Genomic DNA, 17,187 nt, shown 5'->3' on the forward strand with positions numbered 1-17,187 from the left:
AGATTTTTTCCAATTACTGACCCCATTTCCTGGTAACATTATTGTCAACCGGTAACACACCAATGGAATTTAACGGTGAACTGATATAATTAATAGGTGATTAAAATACAGGGTAATGAAAACATGGTATTGGGCTATTCCATTTAAAATGCACACTACCCCTGTGCAAGATTTTGCTGAAGTCTTCCACAGAGGGAGTATGAGTTTCGATTAGAATAGACAAATTGGGTAACTTCCATTTGAAATACTCGCTCCAGTTGTGGAATATATAGGTAGCCATAATACACAGGGAGTATGGGTTTCAACTTGATTAACCTTGACCAATGACATTTGAAAAACATACTCCCTCTGTGGAAGATATTTCCAACATCTGTCACAGGGGTAGTGTGGATTTGAACCAGAATAACCCATTGTGCATGCCTGTTGCTCAGAGGAAACAGTGCACCTTGCACCTGTTTCGGCATCCCTTTCTTTGTATTGCAAGATGTTATTAGCCATTTGTATGTAAATCAATATTTTGCCATTTTATTTTGTTGTAGGATATTGCCAAGAAGAAGAAGGAACAAAGTAAAGCGAAAAGCAACCTAGAAATCTTCAAAGAAGAGCTTAAAGTGTAAGATAATTTCTGATATAATAAATTTTGGCTTAAAAATTTTGGCTTTTATATAGCGCCTTTTCCCAGATCTCGGAGGGTTTAAAGCGCTGTAATTTTGCTGCCATGGTGAATTACCACAATAAGATCACATCAACTAGGCATTGTGCAGCCGGACTGGTGCAAACCTATCCGCACTTAGATTGTAACATCCACCAATTATCTGTGCAGCTTCCCAAATTCTATTGGGTAAAGGGAGTTTTTGATAACCAAACAACTTATCACCGATTTTTGAAAGCAGGAGGAAACCTGTAGAAATCCTGGGAGAGCGACATGGAAATCGGGATAAACCAAATGCTTGTGAGTCCTTGGGCCACGCCGGGCTTGAACCCGGTGGTGCAAGGCCAGGGAACAACCACTGCGCCAACTTGCTCTCCCAGATACAGTAGTATTAACTTCAGAAAAGGGGTAACCAGAGAGTGGCGGTGGACAGACTGCTCATAACGAAAAAATATTTCAGGTGAAATGGGGACAAGAAGTAGGAAAATATTATGTTAAATAAGCCCTTTTGTTTAGAACTTTATATTTACGCTTTTAGGGAATCTGGTTCCAACAGCATTTTTTAGTGGTGAGGGATTTGATCCTTCAGAACGACTGTCATGGTTACATGCCTGACTTTTTAGATAATTAGTATGTTGCAAATTTGGAGAATTATTTCATTTGTCATTGATCAAAAGAGCAATTCATGACCTGTAGAGAGAGGGAGAGAACTCTAAATTTTGCATTAAGCATTTATATGTAAACAAAACAACGCTCAAATACTCTGGTTTGCTTCCAAAGTGGAAACCTGAACCTTAATTTTGCAACTTATTTTTCCCCCAGACTTCAAGCAGAAAGAGAAGAACGACACAGACTTAAACGTCAAATGCGCGGAGAACCATTTGAAGGGCCTAGTGAACCATTGGCACCTTCACCTACACCGGCAGATGTACGGGTACCACGTAAGTAACATTTTAGTATTATTTATTGTGCTTTCAGTAATTTAGTAAATCTTTTTCTTTAGTACCATAATTGGTCAAAGATTGCACTGATTTTGCTTCTTCATTGTAGAGGTGTTTTCAAAACTTTAGTTTTCCCGACCGGTTTTGGCTCCACGTTGGTAACGGTTGGCTGTGCTTTCTACAAGCACATACCAAAAAGTCAAACATGAGCATAGAGCTTATCATAGAAGTAGTAGTAGTTTTGTTAGGGGAAAATTAGAAGGTAATTAGCTACAATCAAAATTAAAACTGGAATTATACTGCATTGATATAGAGATACCCATTTTCAGGAAATTTTCATATTTCCATATATTTTGCTAGTTGTCTTTGACAAAAGTGATAGGAAAACATGCATTTTTATCAAATATATAGCCACTGCAGGATTTTATTGGCAATGTTAACTGGCATCTATTGGTATTTCATTTAGATAAGTATATAATTAGTCTGCATTAAGCAGAATTGGATGCTGAAATCATTGGGTTATTCCAGTTGAAATTCAAATATGGAAGACAGTAGAAGACATGTTTCAAGTAATCCAATTTGAAACTGGTACTCTGAAGATTAAGGTCATGTATTCCATAGGGGGTGTAATGATTTCAACTGGACTAGCCCATGAAATGAGTCAAAATATCTTTCAATATAATAATGACTGAATTGAGAAAAATTCTGAAGTAAATTACTTTTTTAATCTGGTAAATACATCAAAGTTCATGATGTGTTCAATATATTGACTCGTTCGTGTATTAACAGATGCCATGTCACGCTACAGACTAGGTGATTTCATACCCGGTAAATAAGCACATTACAGTGATATGTAGCTCCTACTCAGAATTTCATCACAACACTGCACCGTATTTGATCTAATTAATGCCTCTCCCCTGAGTAGCGCCCCCTGTCAAACTTTTCTAAGTTGTAATCACAGACTACTACAGACCATTCGCAACCAGTCAAAGTCTCAGCAACACCCGATAATGAGGGCCGATTGTTCCATGAAATGCCACAGGCAAAACTGCTACACAACTACCGCATATTTTTACAGCCTTTCGCGCGCAAAGCTTTATCGCATATATATGCGAAGGCACGCAACGGTGGCGTGATTGTCAAACACGGCATGATGGAACAATCGGCCCTCATGAATATACGTAAATTCACAGCATACGAAACATGGAATTTAACTGGTTGAGAATGTTCTGTAGTAGTCTGGTTGCAATTATGTTGAACCTGAAAAAAGGGTAAACAATGCTAGTTCAATCACATTAAACAGCAAAATCATTATGGTATTAGTGACATTTATTTTATTGATATTAATTACTCATATTTTCTTGAACTGCAAGATTGTTTTGCATGAAAAAAATGTCCATAGACCTTTTCAAATCAACATTGGATATTTTTGGAAAACAAGGCCATGTGCACGAGCGTCTTTACTTGAGTATATAATCACTTAGTTCTCGCCAGATACATGCCTTGGGCGAAGTGCAACTGTGTGTAAGTGCTACTCCCAGCAGCTGTGTGATGACCCAGAATATCATTATAAACTGGATCATCATAACAAGCAGCAGGTGTCTTTGTAAAACTTCAATTTGAAAATGTCCATTGGCCTAGGCCCATAATTCGGTCGAATCACGGTACACGTGTTTACATTTAAATTACACATAATGGTTGTGGCAGATCTACATGTAGGCAATTTTACTGCTTGACACAGCTCTTTTTGTCTAAGTTCTAACGTTTTAGTTTTAACACATACAGGCTGTATCAAAATGATTGGTACCCATCAGTTTTCAGTGATTAATTATGGACATGACTGCAATATCAAAATGCAACATAGGATCTGCATAATTTGTTGATAAATATCATAAACAGTTATATAACAATAAATTATGATCATTTCAAGAGGATCCAATGTTGCAGTTGGAAGAAGCAGACTTTTCAATAAGCATCAAAACTGATGGGTACCAATCATTTTGATACAGCCTGTATCTGCAAGCATACACAAACAGACTCAAGTTACCGTAACAGCGGTCAACAGCTATTACTTGCAGCATGCTCAAAGCACACCACTCTGTAAAATACACATGTTTGCACCACAGAATTAAAACCAGAGAACCAGGACTCGACCGCCATCTTGATACAGGCATGGAGTAAAAATTGGGGGTATTCGGTTTCCCTCGGAATACGCTTGAGGCATTCGTTTTCATGCAAGCGCGCCATGCATGATGGGCGCATTTGAGAGACGCACTTTATGCGACCTGTACACGAGTACCAAGGCGCTTCAGATGAGACGCAGAATTGTTTTCGTTAGTCTCCGCAGCACCATCGGCAAGGACCTGAATACCCCAATTTTCTCCCCATAGTTGACGTAGCGATTATGCGTGGCGGTGTAGGGAGTCCCGGTTCTCCTTCTCTAATTCTGTGGTTTGCACACACACACACCCCACATACGAACCAGGGCTCTCCTACTGAACTTTTAGACCAATCTTTGCCTGGTAACACATATTAGACTAGCTGGTGTAGATATTTTCAAAATATTTTTTCCAGGTGTGTATCAGAGCTCTAACTGAAACTTCTTGCATGTTGCAAATTTGTACACTGCCATCAGGGTGCTGGAGACCGTCGAGTTGACGGTCGTCAGCATGTGGCGTACAATATACATGCTCCTGGCTGTCAATCGCGACATATGTGATCCAGATTTGTGTTCCAAGTAAGCGACAGCAACGTGATGATATGGCTTTACCAACTGCCTACTCCCATATGTATTTAATATTCCCAGGGTGTATTAGCATTAACAAATCCCAACAGAAAAGTGCTAAATTCAAGCCCTGGTACAATGTACATACATGTTCACATATGTGTACATCCATATCAAAATGATGCACTTGTCGGCTGCTATATGTGTCTCATTTCACATAATAGCTAGGAATAAATACCAGACTCATCTCATTAATCGTCCCAAGTCACATGGTTTAGGAACACAGAGAACATTCCTTAACCCTATGACTTGGTGATGATTTGAAGTGACCTACACTTGAAATGAGTCTGTTATTTAATCCTAGCTATTACGTGAAATGAGACACATGTAGCAACCGACAGGTGCATCGTTTTGATATGGATGCACATATATAATACATCCATATCAAAGAATGCACTTGTCGGCTGCTACACGTGTCTCATTTCACATAATAACTGGGAATAAACACCAGACTCATTTCAAGTGGGGGGTCACTTCATACCATCCCCAAGTCACATGGCTTATTAATACAGAGAACATTCCATAACCATGTCACTTGGGGATGATTTGAAGTGCCCTCCACTTGAGATGAGTCTGGTATTTATCCCTAGCTAGCTATTATGTGAAATGAAGCACATGTAGCAGCCGACAAGTACATCGTTTTGATATGGATGTACACATATTTCCACACCAGCTTTTGTTCTCACTATCGGAAGTACAAATTGAATAGCATATTATATGCAGATCAGATATCAATTAAAGCATTTACTGTATCTTTAAAAAAAAGGATCTAATGCACTCTGGCCAAAAGATGACAATTATTAAAGTTATTATTATAATAAAAGTGCTCGTAATATTTTATTTTGTAATGTTAAGAACTATATTTGTAGTGCACACATTCGTAAGTTGCAACATTTCAGAATGCCCTTTACAAATTCACAATGTATCAACTGTTTTGAGCACAAAATGACAACTGCATTTTTATTTATTTATTTATTTTTTTTGATGGTAAAATGGCATGCAAACTAACTGCTTAACTGACATTGAACAAATTGTTTAGAGCACAAACATGTTAAAAGCTTCTAATACACACATTAATGTGAACAGAACTGTGTCGAAAGTTACAATATAATATAGCGTTTGGTGCACTAAAGTGCTAAGTACATTTTAAAGTGCATTTTAGGCAAAAATAATGTTTGTCAAATTATTGACGTAAGATTTTATCCAATTGAAACACCATCAAAATTCATAGTTACATGTGAAAAATCCAATACAATTGACGTAATCCTGATTTTTATACAATATAATCAAAACTTTTCATTGTGTTTTTTCAAAACCAAAAAAAATGCTGTAGACCTTTTTGTGCTCTAAGCAGTTGATATCTAGTTGTAAGAAGTAATATATAATGGAAGACAAAGATAAAAAGACTAGTTTGCGTCTGACGTCATCTGTCAATCAAACTCGAGCAGGCGTTTGTTTACAAGTGTCGTGATGATATGAGTTCCTGAACATGGCGGTAAAACCGGGCGCCTTATTGTTAATTTCGCACCTTCAAACATACAAACCAATTCAAAAGTTAGGTCTTAATAGTAGGAAACTTTCTTTCGCAAAGGCACCATGTAATCAATGCCTAGAAAAGTTACTTTTTGCCTTGTAAAAGTGCGTAATTTTTCATCATTTTCTGCTATTCCTTTTCTCCGATCGGCACCAGATAAATTTTACGCCTTTTAAACCAATCAAGGATCGTGGGAATTTGATTGACAGTGACGTTAGATGCAAACTAGTCTTTTTAATTATCTCTGTCTTCAATTATAGTTGATATTTTGCAAGCAACTTTGCTGTTGCAACAAATTCACCAGCCCCATGCCCCCCCTGGTGCTGCCACTGTCAGCAGCAAGTTTGCTGTAGTGTTTTCCCGTTGCAGCAGAACCTTGAGAAGAAGAACAAAGCTGATAATATTTAGTCATTTTGTTTTAACCAAAAATTATAATCCGCACAATCTTTTTTTGTTTTGTTTTTTGTTTTCTGTATCCTTGAGACCTGCTGATTCGGAATGCATTCATAGGCACACTTCAGCATTTTGAAATAAGTGATCCCAAAACTACTCCATGCTTTAAGGAGGCCACAGTGGCATCCCATAGATTCTGAAATAGTAGGTCTCAAGAGATATAGCATCACCAAAACATTGTGTTGATTGTACTTAAAGGTTTTCACTGAGCTTTTGAACCAGACTATTTTAGCAGAATATAGTAGGGGAGAAGAAAAACCTAGGCAAAGAATGGAAAATACGGTATTTGTTGCAATAATGTAAAATTGCATGTAAAAGTTACGATATGTGCGAGAAATTTCGTAAAATTTACATCATCTGTGTTATGATGTTGACTTTCTTTTCACATGCGATTTGTTTTGTAGTTGGGATGGAGGATTATGCAGTAGGATCTCATGATTTTGGTGATCCATCAACTACCAACATCTTTCTGGGTAGTATAAATCCAAAGGTATGTCAACATCTTGTAAATTTCAGTTCAGCGGAAGCAATTGCTTCGGCTCTCCTTTTCTTTCTTTTTTTGATTAGGCTAACAAAAAAAAAAAACAAGTTTGTTTCCTGTGGGTCACATGCATTTTGATTTAGGAAGCCATTTGACCATTTTTCACATTTTCTTATTTGAGAATTAAAAAATTACATTATCAAGGAAAAATTGAAAGAAATTTTGGTGAAAAACACAAGTCAGTCAGGAATGTGACACTACCTAGCTCAAAACTTTGGGTTACATGCATTTTGTTTTTAGGAAACCATTTTACTGCTTTTCATATTTTCTTATTTGGGAATTTAAAAAAATTACATTATCAAGGAAAAAATTGAATGAAATTTTGATGAAAAACACAAGTCAGTCAGGAATGTGACACTACCTAGCTCAAAACTTTGGGTTACATGCATTTTGTATTTAGGAAACCATTTTACCGCTTTTCATATTTTCTTATTTGAGAATTTAAAAAAATTACATTATCAAGGAAAAATTGAATGAAATTTTGGTGAAAAACATTAAGTCAATCAGGAATGTGACACTACCTAGCTCAAAACTTGATATTGAAACTCTGCCTTTGCGATTCATGGCTTTTTAAATGTTTCAAGTTGATCATCTTGAATTAAGCATGAAACAAAGCTGATCTCGCAACATAACATCTTGTTTCAGATGAACGAAGAAATGTTATCGAGGAATTTGGTAAATCGGGCCCCTGGCGAGTGTTAAAATCATGTGGCCAAGAACGGACGAGGAGAGGGCGCGAAACAGAAATTGTGGCTTTGTGGCATTCATGAACAGAAAGGATGCAGAAAGGGCACTGAAAGCCCTCAATGGTAAGTTCATATAGCTTGTAATTTTAAGACTCAAACATAGAGGGATTGGTTTAATGAGATGATCGTCACACATGGAAACTGCCAGAAAAGCAATGTGTTTGTTAATGAGTATATTCTCAAGCATATGGCATGTTTCGTGCTGATCAAAAACATTTGATTAATGACATGAGGTTGAAGCACAACTATAGTTATTAGAACGGATCCCTAATTAGAAGCAGAATAGAACAAGCAAGCCGTACAAAAAGACAAAAATACATATGAATGTGTTTATGCCAATGCCATACTATGTAGTGATTTGATAAACCATGTAACAAGCATATATTATTCATTATTTATTAAGTTATTGTATACAAACATTTTGTGAACCGAGTAAGCAGTATTTTGCAAAGGCTTACCACTATGGTATTAAGTTCACAATTTGTGCTATATGGCAGATATATTCAAATTAGAATAATTTCTGGATACAAAACTCATAAAAGAAAGTTAGTGTCAGTGGCATTTTATAGCAACACAAATTACACAATTATGAAGCTTTGCATGTTTTGCTAGTAATTAGTCCATGGATAGCGTGTATGTAGTGACCGAGGGATGAATGCGTATGTAATTATAAGGTTTCCAAACAGGCCATATCAATGTCAATATGTTTGTTCAAGTGATGCAAATGATCAGCCAGGTTCAAGTAGGAGTCAAACAGAGAAAAAGGGGGTAATTTTGTGAGATTGGTACAACAAAACAGTCAGTGAGAATCTCACTTATTGTAAAAAAAGGGTAATTTTGTTTCTCGGAAATTGGGCATTCGGTGATTTTATTCAGTGACAATTTATTAAAAATTGGGGTCATTAGGTGAGAGTAAAATAAACAAGGGGGTCATGCAGTGACTGCGCATGCAAAAAAAAAGGGTCATTTGGGGGGGTATGTTGTGTAAATTCTTTATGTATGTGTATGTGATTGTAACCTTGATGTTCATTTCAGATTGCTAATCCTGTTTGTTTTCTTATTTCATCTTGATATATTGTTGTGGATAATTCCCCCCACTTGTCTACCACTAGGCAGGGAAATAATGAACTTTGAAATGAAATTAGGGTGGGGGAAAGCTGTTCCTCTGCCCCCTCACCCAGTCTACATTCCACCTGCCATGCTGGAGCTAACCATGCCCCCTCCGCCGTCGGGTCTGCCGTTTAACGCACAGCCGAGAGACAAGAACAGCATCCCAAGAGGCCGCCGCCGGAATGTTCTTGGACGAGCTGGATGACGAGACTAAGAAGGTACTACGATTTTTCACACTGGTTTGTTAATTCAGAATTAATAAAAGCTTATGAGTGAAGATAAAAACCTAGAAGCACTTTGTGTTATGCCATTCAAAATATTATTGAAATTACTGTGAGAATTAAACGTCTATATCAAAGATTTTGTATAACAAATTTCTCAATCGGCATCCTGTCGCAATTGACAGTTCAGGATCTGGATATAATGCACATTGCATCTAGGTTTCAATGTAGTGCACAAATTATATAAAAAATAGACACTTTGTAGCGCCAGGGTGTTGACCTGAATATTGAGCATATGCATAATCAAAGTTGTTGTCAAGCAGGCCAGAGTGATGCCGCGGTATGCAGCAATGGGCTATTCAAGTTGCAATCCATACAACCCCTATCATTGGAAGTAGGAAGACCTTATTCCTCCACAGGTTGTGGGAATTCAAATGGGGATACCTGAATGGGTGACTCCATTTGAAATTTTACACCGCCTGTGTGGGAGATTAGGCTCATGTCTTCTACAGGGGGTGTATGGATTTCAACCGGAGTAGTCCAATAAGTTCCAACTTTGAGAAACATTGATCAGGTGCTTACTCGAATGTAAGGTGCTTGCTTTAATGCGTTTAAAAGAATATGAGAGCAAAATGACTTTTCTCACGACTTACAAACTATCTATTTTTTCCTTTATGGTGAGTAAAAAGCACTACACCCAAATATTAGTTGTATGATATTATAAGTTTATTAATTTTAATACCCTAGATGCGTTTTTTAAGTTGATATGGAAAATATTATCTTTCCTACCATTTCCTGTAAATGCTGTCAAGGTTTGGTCAAGGTCACTGAAGAAGAAAAGTACACTTAATGCATGCTTGTTTGCCTTGTTCTGTAATTGTTTGAGCTTTTGAAACTTTCTGTCATCTGGCTTATGAAAGCTTTCGTGACTTTCTGTCATCTGGCTTATGAAAGCTTTTGTGACTTTCTGTCATCTGGCTTTTGAAAGCTTTTTAATTGAAAAACAAATATTCTAATTTAACGATTAATTCTGTTACAAAAAGGTTCATAATTTTAAGAAGTTGCCAGTGAAAAGGCAATAAATCAGTGACTCTAAAATTGTGCACATTTGTGCCAAAGTGACTCCAATGTCTGCCGTTTCATTACTATGAGTACCACAATGTAGGTTGTCACATAATGAAAAAATTCCTACTTCCAAACTTGCACAAGTATTTGAAAAGGCATTATATAGGCCTGTATTTATTCTTTTGTTTGCTTTATTCATTATATTGAAACAATGCATAGGTAACCTTATAGTAAGTTGAATGTCTGAACGTTGTATGCAATTGATAACAAAAACATTTTAAATGTTTTTAAAATTTCACCTCTGCTAACTTGATATTTTTAAGATGTTTGTGAACTCGTATTCATTTTCGCTAAATTAATATCAACAAATTTGATCTTGTGTAAATAACTACACTCGTAAAAATTAGATTTGTTAAGATTTCATTTTGCATATTACATACACTTCCTCATCCTTTTCTAAATAATATTTATGATAATCATGATGCTGCCGTTGAATTGCGTACGATACTGACACTTTTTGTGTTCTATTTCTGGCTTATTCGTCACCCCTTCTCCATCTCTCCATCAACCAGACCCTAAAAGATGCAGTTGTTAAAGTGGTTATCCCGACAGAAAGGTATCCGCTTGTCGTTGTCGCTCGTCTCGTTGTAGCGAGGCCAACGCTAGTCTTATTGCAAGTCATGCCCAGACACTTGCCAGATAATGCCGATTTGTATATTTTTAGAAACTGTGCAGAGGTCTTGATTGTGTGTTTAAGTGGCATACAACGCAAGTCATCATTATTGTTTGTAGCTTCTTTTGTTTATCATAACATTATAATTATAATAACATTTTCTCAGTTGTTTTTTGTTGAACTTTTAATTCACACTTCAAAAGATGAACCAAATTATCAAGTAGTGAAAACAATATCAATGCACTTGCTGATTTTAAGTGCATTAAAAAAAAGTGAGCCAAGTTTTTATTTCAAATTGGCCATAGAAAAACAGCCAATTGTTTCATGTATCCTTTTCAGGAAAATATTTTTTGCAACCGGTTCAATTTGTATCACTTTTACAAACACAGTTATGTTTGAAATTAAATTGTATGCTACATTATAGCAACTCTAACAAAAGCACAGATTTTAGGACAACATACAACTAAATTACTGGCATTATCACTTTGAGCTGGCCATGGCTTGCAAACAAACTACTAAAACCTAAGGTTCTACCAATGCTATGACCTACTCTGATCTATCTACTAAGGATATCAACAGGTATGTATTGAACACAATGTATAGGCAAGTTATCAAGTCAGTCAGTCAGTCAGTTAGTCATTCAGTCAATCAATCAATCATCGCTACTCAAATACAACTATTGAATTGTTAATATTTGATTGCAGATAGCTTCAAACTGTCTTCATGCTGATTGTTGTTATTATTATTATTATTATTTTGGGTCTTATTTTATTGTTATTTGACTATTTTTATTATTACTTTTTAAACATTGGGCAAATGCAGAGATATTGGCTGTAGCTCATATCGTTTTGGATTCAGCATAGAGACAACTTGTTTTGATTTTAACATTTGGTCCTTTTTGTAGAATTTAAATGAGTCTGTTTTGGGCCTTTTGACAAAATTTTATTAATTTTTCCTTACCCCCCCCCAAACAAATTTGGCATCAGAATTCAATTTTAGTGGGATTGAGAGACATGAATCGCTTGTTCAAACCCTTGCAACTATGTAAAACTTTCGAGAAGGATGTAGACCCGGTTTCTGTCCCTAACATGACGCTCAAATGGCTAAGTGGTTAGCGGGTACAGGTCTTGCAAACCCAAGGTCCTGGTTTCTCACTTTTCATGTTCCTCTTTTAGTAAATGTTACAATGGCAAAACTGTTGTAACATTATGAAATTTGGACTGAGAGATGGGAACTGGCAATTCAAGTAAATCAGTTATTAGGCACAATTCTTCCCCAACCAAAAAACATCTTTAGTTTTTCACATACTCATATTTAGCATTCTAGTCTCCCTTTAGATCAATGATTCATTGCCAATTTATCTTATTTCAAATGTTTCCAGACAAGTCAATTGTCTCTATGCATAATCCATGCCAATATTATTTATGATAATGTCTAATTATGAGAAAGAAAACTAAATACTTAAAAAGTATGTGAAGTGGTTTTGTATGTTGGCAAATATGCTGAATGTCAAACTCGAATTTTTGTTTTTCACTTTCAGAAATTAACATTTTTTTTCATGCCAAAGATTTAAAATACATGATATTATAGTTTTCACCCAGATTTTAATTGATAATTCACACTGCATAATTCATGTTTTTGTAATTTAAATTGGGAGTGAATTATTAAAGTCACTAGAAAACTTACCTTTTTTTATTAGATTGAATCACTGATGTTGCGACCAAAACAAACGGCAACAAATCCTGTGGCTACACTAATCGTCGAAATCAGAAATTTGCATTTTTGTACTAAAGAGATTGGGATTTGCTAATATACCCTCTGTAGGGAGAGCGAGTTAGCACAGCGGTTGTTCGCACGTGGTTGTATAACTGATGTCCAGGGTTCAAACCGAAGGACTGTATCTGCACTTGGTTTTATCATTTCAGAAATACCTAATGACAATTTTAATGACTTATCCTTCACTTTTTAAGGATTTGTTCACATTGCACAATTTTTTAATACTTGGGATCATGCACTGAATGGGACTTTTTGACATTGAACACATTGTCATTTTGACTGCGAATGCTGTTAGTTTGAGCTTGGGTCAAAGAAACTTTTTGGTTGAGAGCAGAACAACCATCTTTTATTGGGAGAGGGGTATCGGATTTAAACCGTCACATGGTTGAGACCAGGTCAACAACAGCATCCTTGCTGGCTGACCATAGTGGACGACCGTAGGTCTTCCACTCAGCTGAAAATGTAGAATGTTTTGGCGGTAACACTAACATCTGTGATTCCATCTAATAAGAATGCAAGTTTTCTGGTCTACTAGAATGATTTAACCGCAATTTGAAAATCCTCAGATGAATGAGAGTAGACACTGTAGTTTTTGTAATTTTATTTTTTATTATTTTATTCTCCCCCAGTAGTTTTTGTTGTATTATTATAAGTAGTTATTAAGGTGGTATTGGATGCATTTTCTAGAAATAAGGAAATGCTTTGAGCATGTTTTAAACAGATTAATTGAGTAGGGTAAAGTACACTGATCAATATGCCTTTTGTTTGAAGCAAATCGGACATACGGTTTCTATACTACATCAAATTATATTTTCTTTGTATCTTATTGTTTTTATCAATAATCAATATAGTTAATGAGCTAAAAGGACTGTAAAGGCTCATTAATATGTAATTTTGCCAATATTTAAGCTAAAATCAATGCATAAATGTTCATGGTACTTTTATTTTGCATACTTTTGCCCTGAAACTTGGTCAAAGTGTTTCTAATATGTTCTAATGTATTATATAGTGAAGCCGCCCCTCATTTGCATATTTGCATAATTAATGAGCTAATTTGCATAAATGCTAATTAATTATGCAAATTAGGGCGGCTAGCTCATTAATTATGCATAAATTATCTGGAAGTCATTAGGAACACTTTGACCAAGTTTGAAACCAATATTCTGTTAAATAAAAATGTTATGAACATTTATGCATTGGATTTTAGCAAAATATTGGCAAAAATTACATATTAATGAGCACTTTCAAGTCATATTAGCTCATTAATATTAGCCCATTCCGGACTCGTCACAAGATCTTCAATGGACATAACTCAAATTACTCCTCATGTTGGCAGAATTCAAATTGGCGACAGAGCATTCCAAGCTGCTGCACCGGCACTGTGGAACTGCCTCCCACGTAACATCAGGGAGGCACGCTCAATCACAAGTTTCAAGAAACTTTTAAAATCTCATTATTATGTTTATTAATTTTATGCTTTGTTTACTATTTTGTATGTTCTTGTTATTCACTGTTATGCGCCTTGATCTATTTGTAAAAGGCGCTATATAAATCATGTATGTATGTATGTATGTATTAACTGTATTGATTATTGATAAAAACAATACAATACAAAGACATTTAAAATGTATGTATTATGAAAACGGTATGTCCGATTAGCTTCAAACAAAAGGCATATGGATCAGTGTTCTCTGCCCTTCTCAATTAATATGTTTAAAACATAAATAGAGCACTTCCAAAATGGGTCCAGAACCACCTTAAGGTCCCATACAGATATTACATCATAATATGATGAAAGACTTAGAAAAGTACAATTTGGATAAAAAGTAGTAATTTATATATCCACAATGAAATTTTGTTTTCATGGTAATGACTTTCTTTAAGCCAGTGAATATTTGTTTTATATGATCATTAATACATAAATTCAATAACATTTCAATATTTCCTATGTTACGAAACAACACCAAATTCTGTTGTGGCTTAATTCATTTATCCAACTTGATCAGCGAGTCCATGGGTAACGCATGCGGAAATCATCGTTGGTATAATCAAAACAGTCAAACGACAGTGGTTAATGGTAAAAATATCAAACTGTAATCAACCAATGAACTGTCTAGAATTTATGTATGAGTGATATAAGCTGTTATTAGTTTTCCAGCTATACCAGAATTGCCCCTTATTCATATCTTGGTTGTAAAAGGTCATATGTCATCAAAAACTATTCAAATCATTGTCTTTCATCTTTTGATGTATACTTTTATGGGTTCTAAACCTTATTTATTTAGCTGTGGAAAATTATTTTTGGAACTGTAATCTTGGAAGTGTGAAATGGGGTTGGGAAAAATCGTAAGACAACTGTTTATGCTAAAGAAAAATGGCAATTCTATTTCAACCCTGTTTGTAATTGTGACAGAGCATTACCATGGAGACTACCAGTAATTTGAAGTTGCTTTTATGAAAATCCAACTAAGTCTACTTTTGTTTAGATTATGCATTATCTGTCCAAATTGAAATGCAATTTTTGCCTTTTGCAAGTGGAGTGTATAAATCTCAATGGACTAGGCACATCAGGCTCTGAGTAATTCTTATCGGCATAGTTAACAATATCACAGAAAAACAAGTGGACAAGATCTGCATGTATGTATGTAGTGCAGAAGATGAGCTTTGCACTGTATTAGCAGGCATGTTTTTACTTGCAAACATTCCAAAATCGTGGTTTTGTTGTACTGTTACCAGTATCCAGGCTGTTTCAACTGACTTTACCATCACTTTCAGTACGCTGTACATATGCTTTAATTGACCCTTTCTACGGCCATCTCAAAACAAGGTTCTTCCCGCAAATGTGTGTTATGTTTGCGTTCGAATTTCACATCGTTATTAACTTGAATGACAAATAGGCAAAATCGCTGTTTTACGCGTTTAAAAATGTTGGTACCACTACATCAGTCCATAGAAAAATTTGAGAAGATTCATAAGGATTAATTTGAAATATATTATAGAAATGAATTTGCACCAACTATTTGCATTACTTGTATGTTCTGAAACAATCTAGGGGTTATTAATTCAGATTATTCAGATCCAAAAAGTCTCAACTGCTGTGAAAGACTTCATTGTGAATACGCGTTAAACTACATAATTTGTAAACGATAGCACTCATCATTGATTTGGGACTCTTGGTGTAGAAATTACTGTTTATCCTAAGGATATGGACTCTAAACTTGGTAAATAAGTTGTAAATGGCAACTTCATGTCATATTTAGCAACAAAATACGATAGAAATCGCACGTAAGTAAAAAAAACCAAATTTTGGCCTATAGTTTGTCTAATTTTCTGGAATTTCACGATGGGGGCACACACATAAGTACGTCATAGTGAAATCATGTGGGGCATGTTTACTTATTTTGGTATCACTGGATAGTGGAGATCTATAGCTATACACTGGTATCAAGCATATCAATACATAGGACATATAAATGTAATATAGAAAACCCTGGGGTTCCAGATGTACTGTACAGTAGATCAACCTGCTTTGTATAGGATTCATATTATTACATAGGCATTTATTAATCACAGCGATCACAGCGCATATACAATGTACATGAATTTTAAAAGACAAAAATATATACAACAAAGTATTTAAAAACCAAGTCCAATTAAAAAAAAACAGATTTAAAAGAGGCATACATAAAATACACATCATTATATTAAAAACATGTGGTTCATCTCTGTCAAGTTTATTATTGCAGAAATCAAAATTATGAAGATATTCCATTGATTTTTGGTGGAAATGAAAGATCACCGTAATCAGATGCATACATATCTTTAAAGATGGGTGATCTTATTGATAGCCTCATCCCCCCACTTTTCCTATCAAAATTGAGATTTTGGCATCAGAAAGAAGCTCATATTTTCTCATAATCCCGGTGCAAATTTTAGGCCTAAAATATATTCCGTTTAGATGTTATGAATGAAAAAGTGATAGCCTCATATCCCCATTTGTGGTATACCACCTTCTATGGACAGTTGTGAAATATATTTTTACCTAATATCAAAACGGCTAGTGCAATTCACCTCAAAACTTTGGAATTGGATTATTTTGGTACAGGCCTCAATATGAAGCACAAAACACAATATGAAAAAACCTGACCACCTACTTTTAACTTGGCTCAAAATTGTGTAAAAAACTAAAATGCATTTGTGTGCGCGTGTTTGCAGGAAGAACCTTGTTTTAGTAGCAAGATGGTGGATCCATGAAAAGGGTTAATAGCAGTATGCAATATGTTAAAAACATGTTTGCCAAAAAGTCAAAATGCATGCCCAAAAAGAAATGAATTAGCCAAACTAAGTTATGCTATCTTCTTGTAAACAATTGGATCCAAGTAGTGTATTTATAAACTAGTAAGTTTCTTTAAGTCAGTAATTTGATCCAGTGATAGATTAAGGTCATATGTATGGATTTCAACTGGAATAGCCGACTATAGATAATAGTTGCCAATAGACCCTATCGAATACTACGTCACTCATCCTCATTTAAATAAAATTTTGTCCACCATAAGGCACCACTGGGCAATTTGCACGATAATACAATAAAACATGTGATAGGTATGAATGGTTTTGGAATCGAACTAGACACCTGTCCCTCTCTGTCACTTAAAGCTGAGAACCAACGTGGCTGCAATTTCAATTGTTA

General features: G+C 35.4%; 1 protein-coding gene across 1 annotated transcript in view; it reads left to right on the forward strand.

Annotated features, from left to right (window-relative positions):
- The window catches only part of LOC140155368 (U2 snRNP-associated SURP motif-containing protein-like), a 54,283-nt gene that overhangs the window by 9,765 nt on the left and 27,331 nt on the right, over positions 1-17,187 (forward strand). The window contains 10 exon segments of the mRNA XM_072178186.1: positions 540-613; positions 1,475-1,593; positions 2,383-2,421; positions 6,770-6,855; positions 7,552-7,567; positions 7,570-7,584; positions 7,587-7,715; positions 8,765-8,919; positions 8,921-8,980; positions 10,621-10,664. Of these exon segments, the coding sequence (XP_072034287.1) occupies positions 540-613; positions 1,475-1,593; positions 2,383-2,421; positions 6,770-6,855; positions 7,552-7,567; positions 7,570-7,584; positions 7,587-7,715; positions 8,765-8,919; positions 8,921-8,980; positions 10,621-10,664 (737 nt within the window).

Source organism: Amphiura filiformis, chromosome 6 (assembly GCF_039555335.1).
Source record: "Amphiura filiformis chromosome 6, Afil_fr2py, whole genome shotgun sequence".
Lineage (NCBI taxonomy): Eukaryota > Metazoa > Echinodermata > Ophiuroidea > Amphilepidida > Amphiuridae > Amphiura > Amphiura filiformis.